This window comes from Dermacentor andersoni, chromosome 1 (assembly GCF_023375885.2).
Source record: "Dermacentor andersoni chromosome 1, qqDerAnde1_hic_scaffold, whole genome shotgun sequence".
NCBI classification, from domain to species: domain Eukaryota; kingdom Metazoa; phylum Arthropoda; class Arachnida; order Ixodida; family Ixodidae; genus Dermacentor; species Dermacentor andersoni.
This window is the reverse complement of record NC_092814.1, coordinates 25,036,097-25,053,053: the sequence shown is the minus strand read 5'-3', so window position 1 is coordinate 25,053,053 and position 16,957 is coordinate 25,036,097. Positions and strand designations below refer to the sequence as shown.

General features: G+C 42.0%; 1 protein-coding gene across 3 annotated transcripts in view; it reads left to right on the top strand.

The window, feature by feature from the left end:
• The first annotated feature begins 1,524 nt into the window (after positions 1-1,524).
• Positions 1,525-16,957, top strand: part of LOC126545231 (casein kinase I) — a 64,469-nt gene continuing 49,036 nt past the window's right edge. For 2 of the 3 annotated variants that reach the window (XM_050192997.3, XM_050192999.3), the window contains exons 1-3: positions 1,525-1,790; positions 2,041-2,147; positions 2,571-2,697. In XM_050192997.3, the coding sequence (XP_050048954.1) occupies positions 1,659-1,790; positions 2,041-2,147; positions 2,571-2,697 (366 nt within the window). In that variant the 5' untranslated portion in view covers positions 1,525-1,658. The remainder of the gene's footprint in view (positions 1,791-2,040; positions 2,148-2,570; positions 2,698-16,957) is intronic. The other variant, XM_050192998.3, reaches the window with a different exon arrangement.

The window sequence follows — 16,957 nt, the reverse complement described above, 5'->3', positions numbered from 1 at the left end:
AAGCTAACCGCCTCACAGTATTTTAATGCGTAAGCATTCTTTGGCGAGCACACACAAGCAAAATCTGTCTGTCACGCGAAAAGTGTAATGCCTTGTATCTGCAGAAAAATGCGTAATTAGCGAAGTTAACACATTTAATCTTTATAATAGTGTAAAGCTTTAGAAGCAATAAGGAACAATTGCAAAAAAAATTGATCAGAGAGAAAACCCATATATGCTCAGGTTTATGCAGCGCTCGATAGAAAATGCATGGGGAAGCATATGTTAGGAATAGACCAACGTGAAATTTGTGGGTGGGCCAACAGAACTTTAGGGGCATACGCTTACGCATATATACTAGTATATGTAGCACGCATACTTTCTGCATACTTTCTGTGACAAACGAATCTCCTTCTTTCTAGCTGGAAACTGAAATTAATGTGCTCTGTGAATTTCTCCACCCGCCATCTGTTCCGCGTAATTTGTGCATGCAATTTACATGCCGCTCACGCATGTAAAAAGATGTACGTTCAATGTGATCGGCAAATAAGTGGCAAGAACCGATTCGACAACTGAACATCCATAGGTCAAAGGTTTATTTTATTTTCTACGAACAAAATTGGCAACGAACATTGTTACGTCTTTTATTTACTTGAGCAACCTTTTTTTTTTTTCAAAGTAATTTTGCCTTTTCATCTGGCAGGTCACGTGCACGCACGTGCTGTACGGTCACACACGCTAACACATTTCTCTCGCACTTACCGCTATAAATCGCCACTCATGATTATTTATAACCTCAGTTATTCTCTCGAGGCCTCCGTTCACCAGTATAATATTAATTTTCGCACGCTAAATTATCTAGCTATATATCTCATAGACCAAATCAGACGTGTAGTAAACGAAAGTTCCTCCCGCAGAAAGAAGTTCGAAATAAGGAAGAGTTGCGCATTTCCCAGTCGGAACGTACGGTGTACTGGAATAGGTACACCATAATTCACGGCCTGCAAAAGCACTCTATGAACATCTCCATGCGGAGTCGACAGGCGCTGCCGTCACACTTCGTGTGAGGCACCTATATTTCATGCAGAGTAAGTAATATAATTCGTTCAGAGAATAAAGAAAGTCGTCCAACTCTGATGGTGTGAATTTTTTCTGAAGGCAACATTACCAGGCGTGGCGAAGATTTCAGACGTTATTTTTAATTGACAAATAATGCTATTCAAAGCGGCGAAAAGCAAAGTGTCAATGCAACCGCTGACACATTGGACGTTTGTTTACAAACATACAGCACATGCAGCGCAGCCGTCGTCTCTATGCCACTGACGTCCTGTGACGTCACGCATAGAGGGCGCCACTAAATAACGACTGACAGTTTCTTGTGTTCCAAACTTAAGCTTAACTTAAGTTTTCGAGAAGATTGGCAAAAGTTTTAACGTTCAAGTCTGCTAAAACAGCTTTGCAACGTAATTATCTTGACTGTAAAGCCGCTTGTTGTAGACATTTTGAAGCTCAGCATATTTAGTTTTGTTCATTTCAGTTTCCGTCGGCTTCCGATGCTGACGTCATCTTGAGAAGATGACGGCGATGACTGCGAACTGTGTGTAGCGCTGTGGTTTTGGGAATCGAACTGCTCTATGCTCGATTAAGTTGTTTCCGTAGATCCTGTGAGCGTAAAATAGATGGCAATGGCTAGCGCGGCTGGCTCATCGAGGGCCGAATTTATTGTCGGTGGAAAATTCAAATTGGTTCGCAAAGTCGGAAGCGGTTCCTTCGGGGACATCTACCTGGGAATCAACATGGTGAACGGCGAGGTCTGTATGGTAGTACACAATTAGGGTTAAGGCTATAGGTTGTCGTAATTGGTTTCCACACCTTTGCATACCATTGTGCTGCTGTGCATGAGCTTCCTGTTCACACTTTGAAGTTAACTTGTAAAGTGTCGGTAGTGTTGTGTCCCGGAACGCGTGAGCAAGTTTTAGGGTGCTCCCGTGGTTATGATATCGGTCGCTGATGGGTCGTAGCATTTCATGCTACGTAAATAATTCAGTGCGCGAATTGCAGGAGGTTGCAGTCAAAATGGAATCCACCAAGGCGAGGCATCCACAGCTGCTGTATGAAAGTAAACTGTACAAGATATTACAAGGCCACGAAGGGATTCCCCATACAAGGTACTTATTTTTCTTTATGTGCTGCGCGAAGGATGCATATTCTGTGCGAAGCAAACACCATTTGGCGATACTATTCTAAACACAGTAAATGAACTTTCTTAGAAAAGTTGTGGAGAGTAGAATTTCCTAGGGACTGTGTAGCGCTTCCCTATTCGCTTCGTATTGAGGTCACAACAAGTGACGTTGCACGATATCCGCGTACACTTTTGACGCTGTCTTTTCGCGACGCCGTTGCATACGCTAGGTGTTAACCTGAGTGATTTTCTTTTCTTTTTTTGTGAGCCCTGTTGCATGGTACTTGTGATAGGAAACGCAGGAAGTGATAAAGCGTTTCCATTTCTCTCACCTGGTCGTGCCTTTCGCACAACCAGTTGAGAAAAATAACAAACTTGGGGGCGTTTGAACGGCACGTACACTTTTCAGGTGGTTTGGCACTGAAAGAGATTATAATGTGCTTGTGATGGACCTGCTGGGCCCTAGCTTGGAAGACCTGTTCAACTTCTGCTCCAGACGTTTCACCATGAAGACAGTGTTAATGCTGTTTGATCAGGCAAGGAAATTTTTCTTCTAATGCCTACATGAGGTGCTCAAAAATTATACAAGTTAGGCGGCATTGTGTTACATCAGAATATTACTATTTGTGTGAAACTTGCTCAGTGTTGCTTACCTTTTCGTACAGTCGGTCACGGTTAGCAAAACTACTGGAGGTGTCATTGGGTACTTACTGAGCAGCTGTCATGGACTGGCGCGGAAATACAGTTTGTGTACTTTTGTGGCCAATTGAGAGATAGCATGTAAAAATATCTAGGGGTGCATGCATTTGTGTGCGTTGCCCATATTTTTAATGCTTGTGATAATGTAAAGGGCATGACCATGCTTATTCCTGTGAAGTTTGCTGTGATTGTAAAGAGATATTACTATACTAGCATGCCCTCTCCTACACACAAAATTGCCAAGGAGCTGTCCAAATTGGTTATCAGAATAAGTCAAAAGTATGCAGTCATCTGCAGTGGTGCCTTACAAAATAATGTTGATTTTGCAGGGACAGAATGATGCTGTTCTCACAGTAACGATGAAGCATGTTGAATGTTTTGCTCTACAAATGACAGGTGCTGCCATTGTTCCTTTCAATGTCTTCATCCTTTGTACGACATCATAGCAGATAAAGCATATTTCTGATTTATCTTTAACAGAACAAGCAAGTGATGCACTTAACTGTGGTATTAAATCACGAAATGCTACATATATGCAAAATGTGATCACGAACGAGCCAGTGGTTTACTATGCAGAGAGGTATACCAGGTGCTGCTATTTGTGCAACATTTGGTGCATTTGTCCCTTCTTCAAAAAGTGTTGTGTGCAGGAAAAAACAGCGTGGCTTGTGGGGAGCTGTGTAAACACGAGGCCCCTTATGTATATACAATTGATGCAAGAAGCTTCTGGCTGCATTACTGGGATTTGCAGCTATGCTACTACTGCACGAATTGTGCCGAACTATGCTGAGAGGAGAATCCTGCTACATTTCAGCATAGAAATCTGCGCCCACCCTGCTCTGAAAGGGTTGCTCGGGCATTTGAAAATGTAACCAAGTCCTGAAACACCATTTCTCTGCACCATTGAAAGTGGCATGGAATGGACCAATGGCTGTGTAAAAGGGGCCCTGAACCACCCCTTGGGCTTAGTGAAATAACTTAGTCCATGGGTAGCATACGCTGTGAACGTCTCAGCAAAGTTTTGCTCTCGTACATGGTGCGTGGAGCTCGCAAGCGAATTGCAAAGTGACCTTTCTCTCAAACGCTCTCTTTTCAACAGAAGGCCCGGTTCTTACTCTCTTCTAGATGCACTATTTCGTCATCGGACGTACTATTTCGTCATTCCCTTAGATGGCTGCTATTGGCCGATAGCTGGCATCAAGCTGTGGTCGGCTACATGGCATAGATACCGCAGCCGCCGCAGGGTGCTGCCACGAGTCCACTGGCTAAGCGCACTGCGGCTCCCTGAGGACAACCACGTTTGGCTTATGTATGTTTAGCCATTGTAGGCACCAAAGGTGGAAGTCATGGCATCTACGTTGACATCCAAAATGAAATTTGAACTGTGCGCCACGGTGACATTTAGAAGGTGGAGCGTTGTGGGCACGCCTCACTGCACCGTAGCCTTCACAGTGCAAGGCATTGAAGAAGGAACGGGAGCCCAGTGGAGGCCATGTTTGATTGCCAATAACTCTGCTTCTGCTGAATGCATTGAAGTACTTTTTGCGGCTAAGTATTTCTGAAATAGCAGATTTTCACTTCAAATGCCTTTCTCAACTTTGATAAAAAGTGGTTCAGGGCCCCTTTAAGCTTTGCGGTGGATGGAGTCGAGCCTTTCCAATTAAGCCTGGATTGTACCGCTGTTTCTTCTGTGTGCTGTTGTCCACTTTCAGTACCTCCCATCCCACCAAGTGCTAGTGGCCTAAAGAGACACTAAAGGCAAATATGAGGTCAACAGGGACTGTTAAAATATTATTCCAGAAACTTTGCAGCACTTGTTTTGTGCTAAGAAAATACTTGGTTAAGGAGAAAATCACATCTAAACGGTCAGCATATTTTAAACGCAATTCAAATCTCCATCATCGCCTTTTACTGCAATCAGTGAGTAAAACGGCTCCCAAGCGATGGGGCTTTGGTTTTTTGCCCAAAACCCAAACGCGCTGCCATGGAGAAACCAAGCCAAATTGGATTCGCCACTGCAGCTGCTCTCGGTCAAGTAGTATGGACTGTTTGGGCTGTGATGGAAGAATATAAGACGTTCATGAACTAGCCTCCAAACGAGAAGAAGACTCCCTAATGTTGCGTGCTTTCTGGGACAAATGGCGCGGGAGAGCAGGGGTTATTCATTCCGGTCCTGTCGGCTTGGCGTATGTGCATCAGAAAAGCATGTCCAAGTATAATAAGTAATAAAATGCATTCTGAAGCTTATTTTCGTGCATTTTCATTCTTTTCGTGTGGCGCCTATGGACTGTTTATTCTGGGACATTTGTTAGGCACATATAAATTGGTATCAAAAGAGTGTATAGATATTCAGGTGGCTGCTCCACTCGGTGATTTGTAGTATGTTAAATTACCCCCTTATGTAATCACGACAACCACTAAATGGAGCTAGAAACACAAATTCGAAGCAACCAAATGCCTGTTCCAGACCCTTAGTCACGTGGCCGTTCCGGTAAATTGCCGAAAGACACATTTTTACACATATCGGTGTAACACACAGATGCCACACATGTAATAAAACTACACTTAGTAGCTACACAACACAGATTCCATTTTGTTCTGTCTCACTTCTTTATTGTCTTCACTCCCCCTGCCCCTTGTCTTGTTTCAACTCCTCCTATCTGCAGGTTTTTATAGTATTTCTTCATTCCCCCCAGCATTGTTTGCGTCCCTCCTGAGATAATACTTGAAAATTTTTCCAATAGTAGCGGATTCCATGGTGTCATTGGGGCCAATTTACAGTCGTGCTCATATGTTTGGGCACCAAGGCACCAACAACAAAATTAAAATATTTCAAGTGCAGCTCCGTTGCCTAAAATTGGTATAATACATTGTATAGGTTGAACGCGCATGTACGCATGCACTCTTGATTTGAGCCAGAATGCCCAGGTTGCAGAAAAAAAAAAAGAGTGCTTAACGCCTGCTTCACCTCTGCCATGGGTTGGGCTGGTATTGCACTATCTTCGGGATCGGCCCACGTATGGGGAGTGCTTAACGCCTGCTTCACCTCCACTGTGGGTCAGCCCAGCATTGCACTATCTTCGGTATCTGCCCACATATGGGGAGTTTTTTTGCTTACCACAATGACACAAAAATGTCCTTGGACGGTAAAGGTATACAGCGTCTCGGTTAAAAAAAAAACGTGGCACCTTTGGTTTCCAAACTTTTGATTGCAACTGTACCATATGGTCTTTATTAAGTGTCCTTGTTGACTTTCCGTCTTCATCACACGAAATGGCCCGTTATAGGCCGTGTTCAGGCTTGGCCCTCTTTCTACCAGCACAATGTCGTCTACGTTGAGTGTTGGTAATGTTGTTTTTGCCTCTTGTAGCAATTTCTCTTCATTATTTGAAGACGCCTTGATCTATTATCTTCAGTTCTTGCTGCTTCTGTGAGCTTTATGTTCTTGTTGATGCCAAAGCTTATATATGCAGGCAGATAAGGTGGTCTCCCAGTTGCAGTCAATAGAGGAGTGCATCGCAGCCCATTTGTATACGAGCTGCTGTGGTGAGCTACTGCTGCTTTTAGACAACACTTCCAACCACCTGTGAATGCTGGATATATGCTAATGTATTGTTTGATGTCCCTGATAACCCTTTCAGGTAGCCCATTTGCTGCGGGATGATAGGGTGCAGTGAACTATAACTTGATGTTACGCTTTTCAGCCCATTCCTGTAGCCGACGACTTCGGAAAGCAGGTCCATTGTTGTTACTTTTACATTGTCAAATATTTTCCTGTTCAAAAAAGAAATTACGCTGTTAACGTCTTCTTTACTAGGTCTTGCTGCAATCATCCGGGTGCACCCATCAATGCACAATGGGAAGGCTTGTCTCTCTTTGACTCCTTCAGACTTTTTCCGTAGTTCCACGAAGTCTAGATGAATAACCTCAAATGGCACATTAGAATATTGTGGTGTAATCATTTTTTAGAATAGAATAGAATAGCTTTATTTCCATCTACTTGATGGAGGAGGCTGCAAGTAAAAGCTGCTCCAGTAGAGGCAGCTTGACGAGGCCCGCAGCCCCCTCTACAGAATATTCGGCAACAGCATACATGCAAACACATATGCATCATACATACATATATACATATACACACACACACACACACACATATATATATATATATATATACACACACACACACATACATATATATGCACATATACTCTCATGAACCCACATACTCGCATATACACATGCACACCCATATCCATACAGAGCCACTGGTGACTAAATCAAAAATACTTAGGGTAGATTGTGTGGTTCTCGTGGTGAATACAAATGAAACAAGAATACGCCGCTGAACATTATATACACACATATATACACGCACATGCATTCATATACCCGTATATGCATACACACTCGTATGCGTACCTACACACACATATACAGAAGCATATATACACACTTTATATACATACTAGCCGAGAGGATGTACACTCAACCAGTAATTTAAAAATCCTGCATATACAAGTCTCTCAGTTGGGCCGTTATTTGGGTGATATCAACGCCTAGATTATTATATTTATTTAGAAGCATTGGCATTGTGTGTGACAGCTTTTCCCTTAAATAATTTGTTCTGGGTGTGACCACCCGCCATATCTCTTTATGACGGGTAACATAAAATTTGTCATTAAGTTCAAGGTTAGAAAGTTCTCGTAGAAAGGAGCAGTTCAGTTTTACTTCCCGCCTAAATGCAGTTGTTAACTTGTACTGGTATAACTTTAACACAGAAATTATGTTGGCTTCCTGAAATAAGTTTATAGTATGGGAGTTGTAGGGGACATTAAAGAGTAGCCGAACAAACTTCTTTTGCAAGACAAGTAGTTTATGCAAATTAACAAAAGTAGTTGTACCCCATACCAATAAGCAATAATAGAGGTACGAATAAAAAAGCGAGTTATAAATGAGAAGTTTAACTTTAAACGGCAATAGTGATTTACATTTCCACGTTATGCCAATGACCCTAGATAACTGGATTATGACTGTCAATGTGTTCGTCCCAGAGCATATTACTCGAAAACGTTACGCCGAGAGTTCTTATACCAGTAACCATTTCTATAGTTTTTTCCCCGTACATAATGTTAATATTTGAATTCACTGGCTTATTTTTAGGCCTAAAGAGCACAGCTTTGGTTTTGTTTGTATTTATTTCTAATTGGTTCATTATTGACCAGTCCCTCAGCTTAGAGAGCATGAGGTTCGTTTCATACTCTATATCTGTGCAGTTTGTTCCTGAAACAAATATACTGGCGTCATCAGCATACAGGACATATTTCGCGTTTAGGTAAATATTCGTTACATCATTGATATAGGCGTTGAAAAGAAGGGGCCCCAAAACACTTCCTTGCGGAACTCCTTTTGAAATAGGCTTCATACTTGAGCAATGCATATCTACATGAACAAATTGCTGTCTGCTTGCTAGGTAAGATTTAATTAGTGGTAAAGAATGACCTCGAATGCCATAGCTATGAAGTTTTTCAATCAATGTTAAATGGTGCATATTATCAAATGCTTTGCTAAAATCCACATAGACGCCAAGCACAAGTCTTCTTGCTTCGAACTGGGATAAGATGAATTCCTTTTGTTCCAACAGTGCATATTCGGTGGACTTAAGCTTTCTGAAGCCGAATTGGGCAGGTGATATATTGTTCTTCTCGAAAAAATTATTAAATTGGTGATGTAAGATTTTTTCCAGGCCCTTAGAAAAGATAGGCAATATGGATATAGGCCTATAATTTTGGATATCATTTCTGTCTCCATTTTTAAATAAAACACTCACTTTAGCGATTTGCATTCTTTTCGGAAAAGTTGCACTGGACAAACATAAATTAATAATATATGTAAGGTACGGTGTGACAATATCTAACACGTACTTTATTGGTCAAATTTGCATGCCTTCAAAATCACACGAGGAACTATTTCACAGTGACGTGAAAGCAGAGAAAACTTCATGTTCAGAGACAGGCTCAAGAAATTTGAGAAGGGGCTAGCAACAGGCTTCAACTTAAACAATGTCCTAGATGAACTGTTTTGATTGTTGCTAACAAAGTGATCATTAAACATAGTGGCGAGAGGGATGCCAGATATCTCATTGCCATTTATGTTCAGTTTTTCTATACGATGATGCAATTCATTACGATTAAGGACAGTATTTAACCATTTCCATAAGAAGTCAGGTTTTGGTGCAAAGCACTCAAATTCAGACTGAATGTGTCGCATTCTACTTAGTTTTATTTCTTTATTCAGTTTATTTCGATAAGTTTTGAATTCTTTCAGTGTATCTGGGTCCTTATTTTGAATAAATTTATGATACAATTCGTTCTTGCGATGTATTTTTGCAAGCAGTTCAGGCGTTATCCAAGGTTTACGAATTTTTTTGCCTGAGGTAATTCTTTTTTCGGGAAAGTGGTACTTGCATACGCCAGAAATTATATCTATGAACTTTGTATATGCCTCTTCAGCGTTCACGATTTGACCGATAACTTCCAGGTCACAGGTTAACATCTGAGTTCTAAAAGCCTCAAGGTTGGCTGCTGTGATTGGCTGATAAGTGAAGCATCTCACATCCCTCTTGTCTCAAAAACTATGTTTAGGTATCATGATAAATATTGGAAGGTGCTCGCTTATGTCGTATGATAGCACACTGGCGGTTATGCTATCGTTTTGCATATTTGTTATGAATAAGTCGAGTAGAGTTTCACTGCTGTCTGTAATTCGGGTTGGCGAAGCAATCAGATTTTCAAAACCATTTGACATTATTATAGTGATCATTTCTTTCTGGTATGTGGAATTTACAGACAGATCTATGTTAAAATCACCACCAGATATCAAGAACAAGTTATTCTCGGAAACAAAACGCAGGAACTGCTCATAGATACAAAAAAAACTAGGAAGGCTGCCATTTGGGGGCCTATAACAAACAGAGAACACTTATTTGCCAGCACGTGCCGTAAGTATTTCGAAGTCGTCACATACACTACAGAACGATGGAAGCAATTCGCAGTTCATTGCATCTTTCAATAGCAACATAACACCGCCCCTTCGACGATTGGGACGTCGGTTGTTTAAATTTTACTTTGTTAATCTGGCATTTATCACATGATAATACATAGTCTTTTGTTTCTTGCTTCATACAAGGCCATGAGAACCTTTCTTGTCAATTTCATGTAGGTTCTCTAAAAGCCAACATGGCCTCCTGATTCGGGGCTATCGTGATACAGTTTCAATATTTTTGGAACCAAGGAAGTAGGAACGGCAACTCATCCATTTTTAGTATGTTGCAAAACCTCAGTTCCTTCCCATATCCTTGCAACATTTGCCTCTTCATGATTGTCTGGAAGCATAATGGCTAATCGCGACATAGCATCCACATCCTTCATAGAAGTTCCCGGGCAATGAGCTACTTCAAAATCAAAGGGCTGAAGTTCACCCATCCAACGAGCAATCTTTCCTTTCAGCTTGGCCGTCTTCAATATGTACGTTAGTGCTTCGTGATCTGTGTATAGCTTGAACTTTGCATCTTCCATATATGAACGGAAGTAGTGGACGGCTTTTAAAACTGCCAGAGCTTCGTTTTCTGTCGTGGTATAGTTCGATTCAGTTTTGTTGAGTGTGTAGCCATAGTATCCAACTACATGGAGTTGGTTTGGTGGTCCTGATGAGTGTCTCTAATACAAGAATGCTCCCGTTTCATAGTGAGATGCATCAGTATTCAATTGAAAATGTAGTGCAAAGTCTGGTTAGCATAAGACAGGATCAAAAGAAATGATATGGACCACTTCTCAGTTGGTGTCATCACATTCTTCTGTCCAACAAAATGGAACATCCTTCTTAGTTAATCTTGTCATACAGCTACTTTTCAGAGCATAAGCTTGAATGAACGCTCTGAAATGGCCCGCCAAACCTAGAAACAGACGGAAGTGAGTGTACATTGTACGACTTTGCTAGTTTTGCTTTGCAAGCTACCAATTATTCTTTCATATTCTTCGTTGTGCTGTCCAAAACTCTTCTAAGAAATGTCACCTTAGTTTTGAAGAATTCACTCTTCTTGAAATTAACGTTTAGCTTAGCATCAGATAACGCTGCCAGAATATGAGCCAGGTGTTCATGTAACTTTTCACTTTTAGAGTATGTGATAAGTTGCCTACGTAGACATTGCAGAAGCGTCCAATGTAGGGATTCAAAACTGGGTTCATCATCTTTTGGAACCAACTAGGTGAATTTTTCCATCCAAAAGGAAGGTGATTGTATTCGTATATGCCAAATGAAGTCGTAAATTCGGTGTATTGCTTGGTGTCTTCTTGCAGTGGCACCTGCCAGAAGCCCTTGCACAAGTCTATGCGAGAAAAACAGGTACAGCCTCCAGTTTCATCAATGATGGTGTCAATCCTTGGCATTGGAAAAGGAATCAAGAGGGCTTGGTTATTTACTGCTCTGTAATCTGTACATAGCCGCCAGCTGCCGTCTTGCTTTGGAACAATGGTGATAGGTGAAGCGAAGGGAGACACTGACGGGCGAATTACATTAGCATCTAACATCTTTTGTAGCTCTTCTTTTAGCCGCGCCTTCTTTTCTTTCGTCAAGTTGTATGGCTTTTTTCTCAACTGTTTTGCTGGACAGGTTAAATGGCACTTCGAACTTTGTTGTTGCCGGTGGATATCCTCCCAAGCATACCAGTTCTGGGTAGAGTTAAGAAATTACACTGTCTTTCTTCAGCATCCGTTGGTGGCCTTCTTTTTGTTCCGACTGCATTTGGTCAGCCTCTTGATCAACAGACACCGTATCATCCCTATAAATATTCGGTCTCAGCAACTTCATGTTTCCGGACGAGATAGGAGAAAGTCATACTCCGCAGTGTCTAAAGCTAATGCAACCACTTCTGCCTCTTTATATTGGTACTTTATTGTCAGGCATGCCCACTCACAATAATCTCTCGTGCTTTCATCATATCCACGCACAAGAACTGACCTCCCTTGGAATAATCTTGTGGGTTAGCGTTGTTTTCCTTAAAAATGGATGCAGAAGCTCTGCTGTCTGTAAGTGCTCCTGTGCGTTGCCCATTAACCTCAAGCTCTATATGTAACAAACTCACAGAAATCAGTCTCTTTTTTGGTCGTAGGGTCTGACTGAGAACCCTCAGGTATTAATTTTTTCCTGTCTGGGCAAAATGCATTCCTCAGGCAATGACTCTTTCCACGGTATGGAACAACTTCTTATGGTGACTGCCCTCTTGCGAAGACTTTGGTAACTGTTCCTGAAACCCTCTGTTTCTCGATGTTTCTGCCCCTTGAACATCCTGATGGGGCTTTGTCATCCTCTCCGTCCAATGGCAGGTGATCTCTTGAAGTGACTCCAGCAAAGCCTCCATAATTTTTGTGCTGCAGCTTGAATTTGTTGTTGCAGTTCCCAAGGTAGGCCATGTATTATCAGTTTTACAACAGAATTCAGTGGATGTTCCGGCTCTGCAAGTTGAAGTAGCTGACATTTTTTTGAAGAAATACTCGAGCACTGCTCCAGACCTGTAGCGATAAAATATAGCTTGATCCCATAGTTTAAGCAGGCTGCATGGGATATGCAGCTCATACCATTTTCTTGCGATGCCATTTAGAAAAAGGAGCTCTTGTGTCCCAGCCGTTTTGTCTACAGGTGTATTCAAAGTATGCAATCCATGCTTCTGGATTCCCTGAGAAACCATCAAATGGTTCAGGTTGCACAACGTCTGTAGGAACGCTTTCTTTGAGACTCGTAGCCGAGACAAGTCTGAATAATTTCATTTTGCTGGGGAACTCGCTTGTGTTGAAGCTGCATTGCCGGAAGCACAATGGAGCGCTCTACATGGTAAGTTGGCTCCAATGCAGCTGACTTCTCTGCTTGCGATAACACAAGGCGGATGAAAAGCGAGACTTGAAGATTTATCTTCACAGACCTTTTTTCTAAGAGACGTAGATGCCTTCTGCAGAATGACACAAGCTCACCTGTCGTCACGTCGATGGGAAGATAGATTGATGGGTCTGCAGGGAGTGAGTACTTTGTGAAGACGAGGCTGTCTTTGGCTGGCTGAACGAAGAAGGTTACCCACATCATGGATCGTATAAAGCCGACTGTGCGAAAGTATGCAATAAAACGGCACTTAGTAGCTGCACAACACAGCATTTTGTTCTATCTCACTTCTTAATCATTACTCCCCCTGTCCCTTGTCTTGTTTTAACTTCTATCTGCAGGCCACCATAGGATTGCTTCATTAGTGTAACTCGCAGATGCCACATGGACATTATCTCCGGCCTGATTTTGTGCTGCTGCAAGACGAAGCAAATGGCACTTTGTGCAATTGTTTATGCTAAGGCAATTTTTTTTAGAGGAATGTAACAGCCAAGTCCATGACACTTTATGCGTTCAGTGGTAGCTCCTGCACCTTAAATGCTTCGAAGGAGCCTGGCCGGCATTTATTGATTTTCACTATTAGGCCATAGTCTATCCCGTATTGTTGCGTTGATTTGAACACCTGCATGCTGGGAAACCCGCACTCGGTGTATTACGAGGCATGGGCTGAAATGTCTTCGTTAATTATGAATGATTAAGTGCCTGTCAGTCATCCAAGTTGTGATTTCTATTTCTGCTAGCCACCATTGTGTCCAGCTTTTATATTCACACATGGTTACTTGCACACCTTCTATGAGCCTGTCATTAATAAGTTGTGCACACACAGCAATGAAATTAGCCCATTCAGGCATTTTCCTTATCCATGTCAGAGTGTTTTCACGATAATAGAACTAGTATCGATAGTGCTGGAATTGACCTTAGGTGATTAGATGAAACGGCCTAAAGCCGCTAAATTGCTTGATTGTTTCGGGGGCACCTATTAGAGTACAAATGTTTACTGAACAGAGATAGCATGAGTGTTTGCAGATGCGCCAAGCGTACTGACACTACAGAGAGAGCTCCAGAACATCTACAAGATTTTATTGGTGCAGTAAAAAATAAGAAAATACTTTTATGCATTGTAACAGTATACTAGATTGTGCTGGGTTCTCCTTTCATGGCACATGAATTGGTGCTCAAAATGTTTTTCGCAGACAGTCTGTCGACTGAAGGAATCTATCTTTCCTCAGGATTTCATGCACTCTTCAGACTTCAGTCTTTTGGTGCCGAAAAGACGTTTGTCTTGCACGACTTGCACCTCTTATTACAATGCGGGAGAAAGCATTTTTTCTCCGTTGTGCGCTAAAAAAGTGTGACACATTGCTGGGAAAGTGTGCAAAAGGACCGTGTGCTCTCATTTTCCCATTGCAAAAGGCAGGTCCTCTGTGGGCATTAACTACTCACGCTTTCTATACGGCGTCGCTGTGCAGTTCATACACCTCTTGTATTCTTCCACCGTGGTTTGAGCATCTTGCGACATTGCATGGACGTGGCATTCTCTGCTACTTGCAGTTTGTGCGAGCTTCGCCAGCCAGCAAAACCAGCACAGCACTATGTGATAATGAAACTACTGAAACGCGAAAAAGCAGGCGGCGCGGAGTTAAATGAATGCAAATGAATCCTTTCGACCGCCCGTGCCATTGTCAGGGGTATTGTCAAAAGTTATTTTTTCTAAGAAATGAGTAGAAATGCATCCGGCAACCACTTTCTGTTGCAGCGTAGCGAAAGCTATGGAGCTGAAGCACACATATTTCGCATCTGCATGTTGTATGTGAATGTGAGCAACTGGAACCTATGTACCATAAAGCAAACTGTACCACTTATATTCTAGTTCGATTTATTTTAAGCTGCCTTAGGAAAAGGATTTCTGTTTGTTGTTCCTAGTTTTTTGGCTTTCTGGTATCCATTTCTGGTATACATAGATAAACTTATCTGCACTACTTGGCATAGTAACACAAAAGCAGAAGCTCCGCACGTGTGAGCGCATGCGCGTAGCTTTCGCAGTGCTGCCACAGAAAGCTGTCGGTTATGGACAAGTGGCATTTTCTTCCGTCTTATTATGCAAAACTGATCTTTTTATTGTGAGTGGTTGAGTACTAGTGACTGAATTATAATGAGGAGTGGCTATGTCATCGGTTGAGTACTTGAATGTCCGAAGGGAGTCTCAAATTGTGTCAGCATTTACCTCAATTTCTCAATTACTAAAGCTCTGTTTGTGATAATATTGCCTTAGACATTCTGAAGCATTAATCTGTCACTTTAGCTTAACTTAATATTTGCCTTTAGTGTCCCTTTAAGGAACAGGAGGGCCTCGCTTCTCAGGTGGCGGTGACCAATCGCTCTGGCACTGAGCCAGATCCTGAGCTCCTCTTCTACATGACCAATGTAAAATAGTGATTGCAGTTTTGGACGCTGTATGGTGCCTCGCTCTATGTTTCGAACGTACTGCACATTGTCTCAGACATAGTGGCAGTAAACAATTTTTCCATTTGTTGGTGATTTCATGGCTTCAAGAATGCCATGCAGCTGCTACTAAAATTTCAATCAACTCTGCACCTAACAGCTACTTTCACCACTGAATACTGACCAAGCACTTTTGGTTAGGCCTATATGCATTGTATGGTCGTGATGAAAATTTGCTGCCAGCCGACATGGTGGTGGGCAGCAGGTTGTCGCGGCTAGGTGACGTCTCCAATATGTTTAGGCCAGTAAACCACTTCGGTTAGTGGGCCCGAGATCATGGGCTAGACTGGTGGCCGAAAGCTAACATTGGGTCCATGGCAGAATGCCGACACTATTGCCAATGCTTTTGCGAAGTTTGTTTTTTCACTTGCTGGATGGAATGGCGAAAGCTTTTGTGTAGGCAGCAAGCTCCAGACTGAATACATGCGTCGCAACTTCTGATAGCAGTGCACAGTTACAGGTTGCGTGTGCATATTTGCACTTTGCGATGGCACACAATGCACATTAAGCTGCACGACAAGCCAAGCGGGACCGCCCCCGCAGTGTCAACCATTGGGCTTTTTCAGGTAAATGGTATATAAGTGAAGCACAGCCTAGGGCAAATTCAAGTAAATTTTTCATACTGCTGGCAGGGTAAAAAACGATGAAATTAATTTTTGCTGCTAAAGTTAATGTTTTTGGACTGCCCATGCAATTATTTAGACGTTTTTGCGAGAAATTCAAAAAATCAGTCTGGCTGTTTTCATCATCAAGTTTGACACTCAATATGCTAATTTCACATTAGGCGAAAGTCTCGACACAAAGATGAGCCCACCAGGTGATTATGTAGCACGCCATACTAGTAGCGTGGCAGAGCTAGTAGCAGCTGTGCTACTGCCCTCTCTTGGCTGAAATTTTCCCGCAATAGCTACTTGGTGGGTGAGGAGGGGTGTCTGTGTCCAGTCTCCCACCTATTAATGCAAAGTTATCGTTTGGAGTGTCAAATTTGATTATGAATATCTCAGTATGGAAGCATTCCTGAGGAATCAAACAAAATTAGGTTGCCCTCTAATTGATCGTGCAAGGTATTAATAGAAACGTACATGCTATAAACTGTAAAATAAAAAAAAATGTTTTTTGCTGGTTCTACTGGTTCGCAAAAACTGTGCCTGCCAAAGCAGATAAAACTACCTATGCAAGCAACCATTTTTTGCATAGATAGCATTAGTTTTATCAAAATTATCGATACTCTAACTTAAGATAACTTGTATAACCTTGAGATAATGCACTCTAAGAAAAATTTACACACTTTGGAGTGCCCCTTCTGCCACACAACAATAATCATCTGCCTTGATGCGTTTCCTTTCTTTAAAACGCCGCGCCCGCTACTTTTCTGTCTGGAATGCTATCATGCTGATAACGTGCATGCCGTTCGTTACTGGAAAGTACCGGGCTCGCAGCGTTAAAGGAAACGCATCAAGGCAGATGAGGATTATCGTTGTGTGGCAGAAGGTGCACTCCAAAGGGTGTAAACTTTTCTTAGAGTGTGGCATTAAGATAACAATGCAAAAATTTAAAAAAATTGCCAAGTCTATTAGGGAGGTATCGACATACTTTTTCTTTTTTCACCGAGTGCTGTCTTTAATTATATTAAAGCAGGGTGATCATGCTGAAGGTTCTCAAAATGCC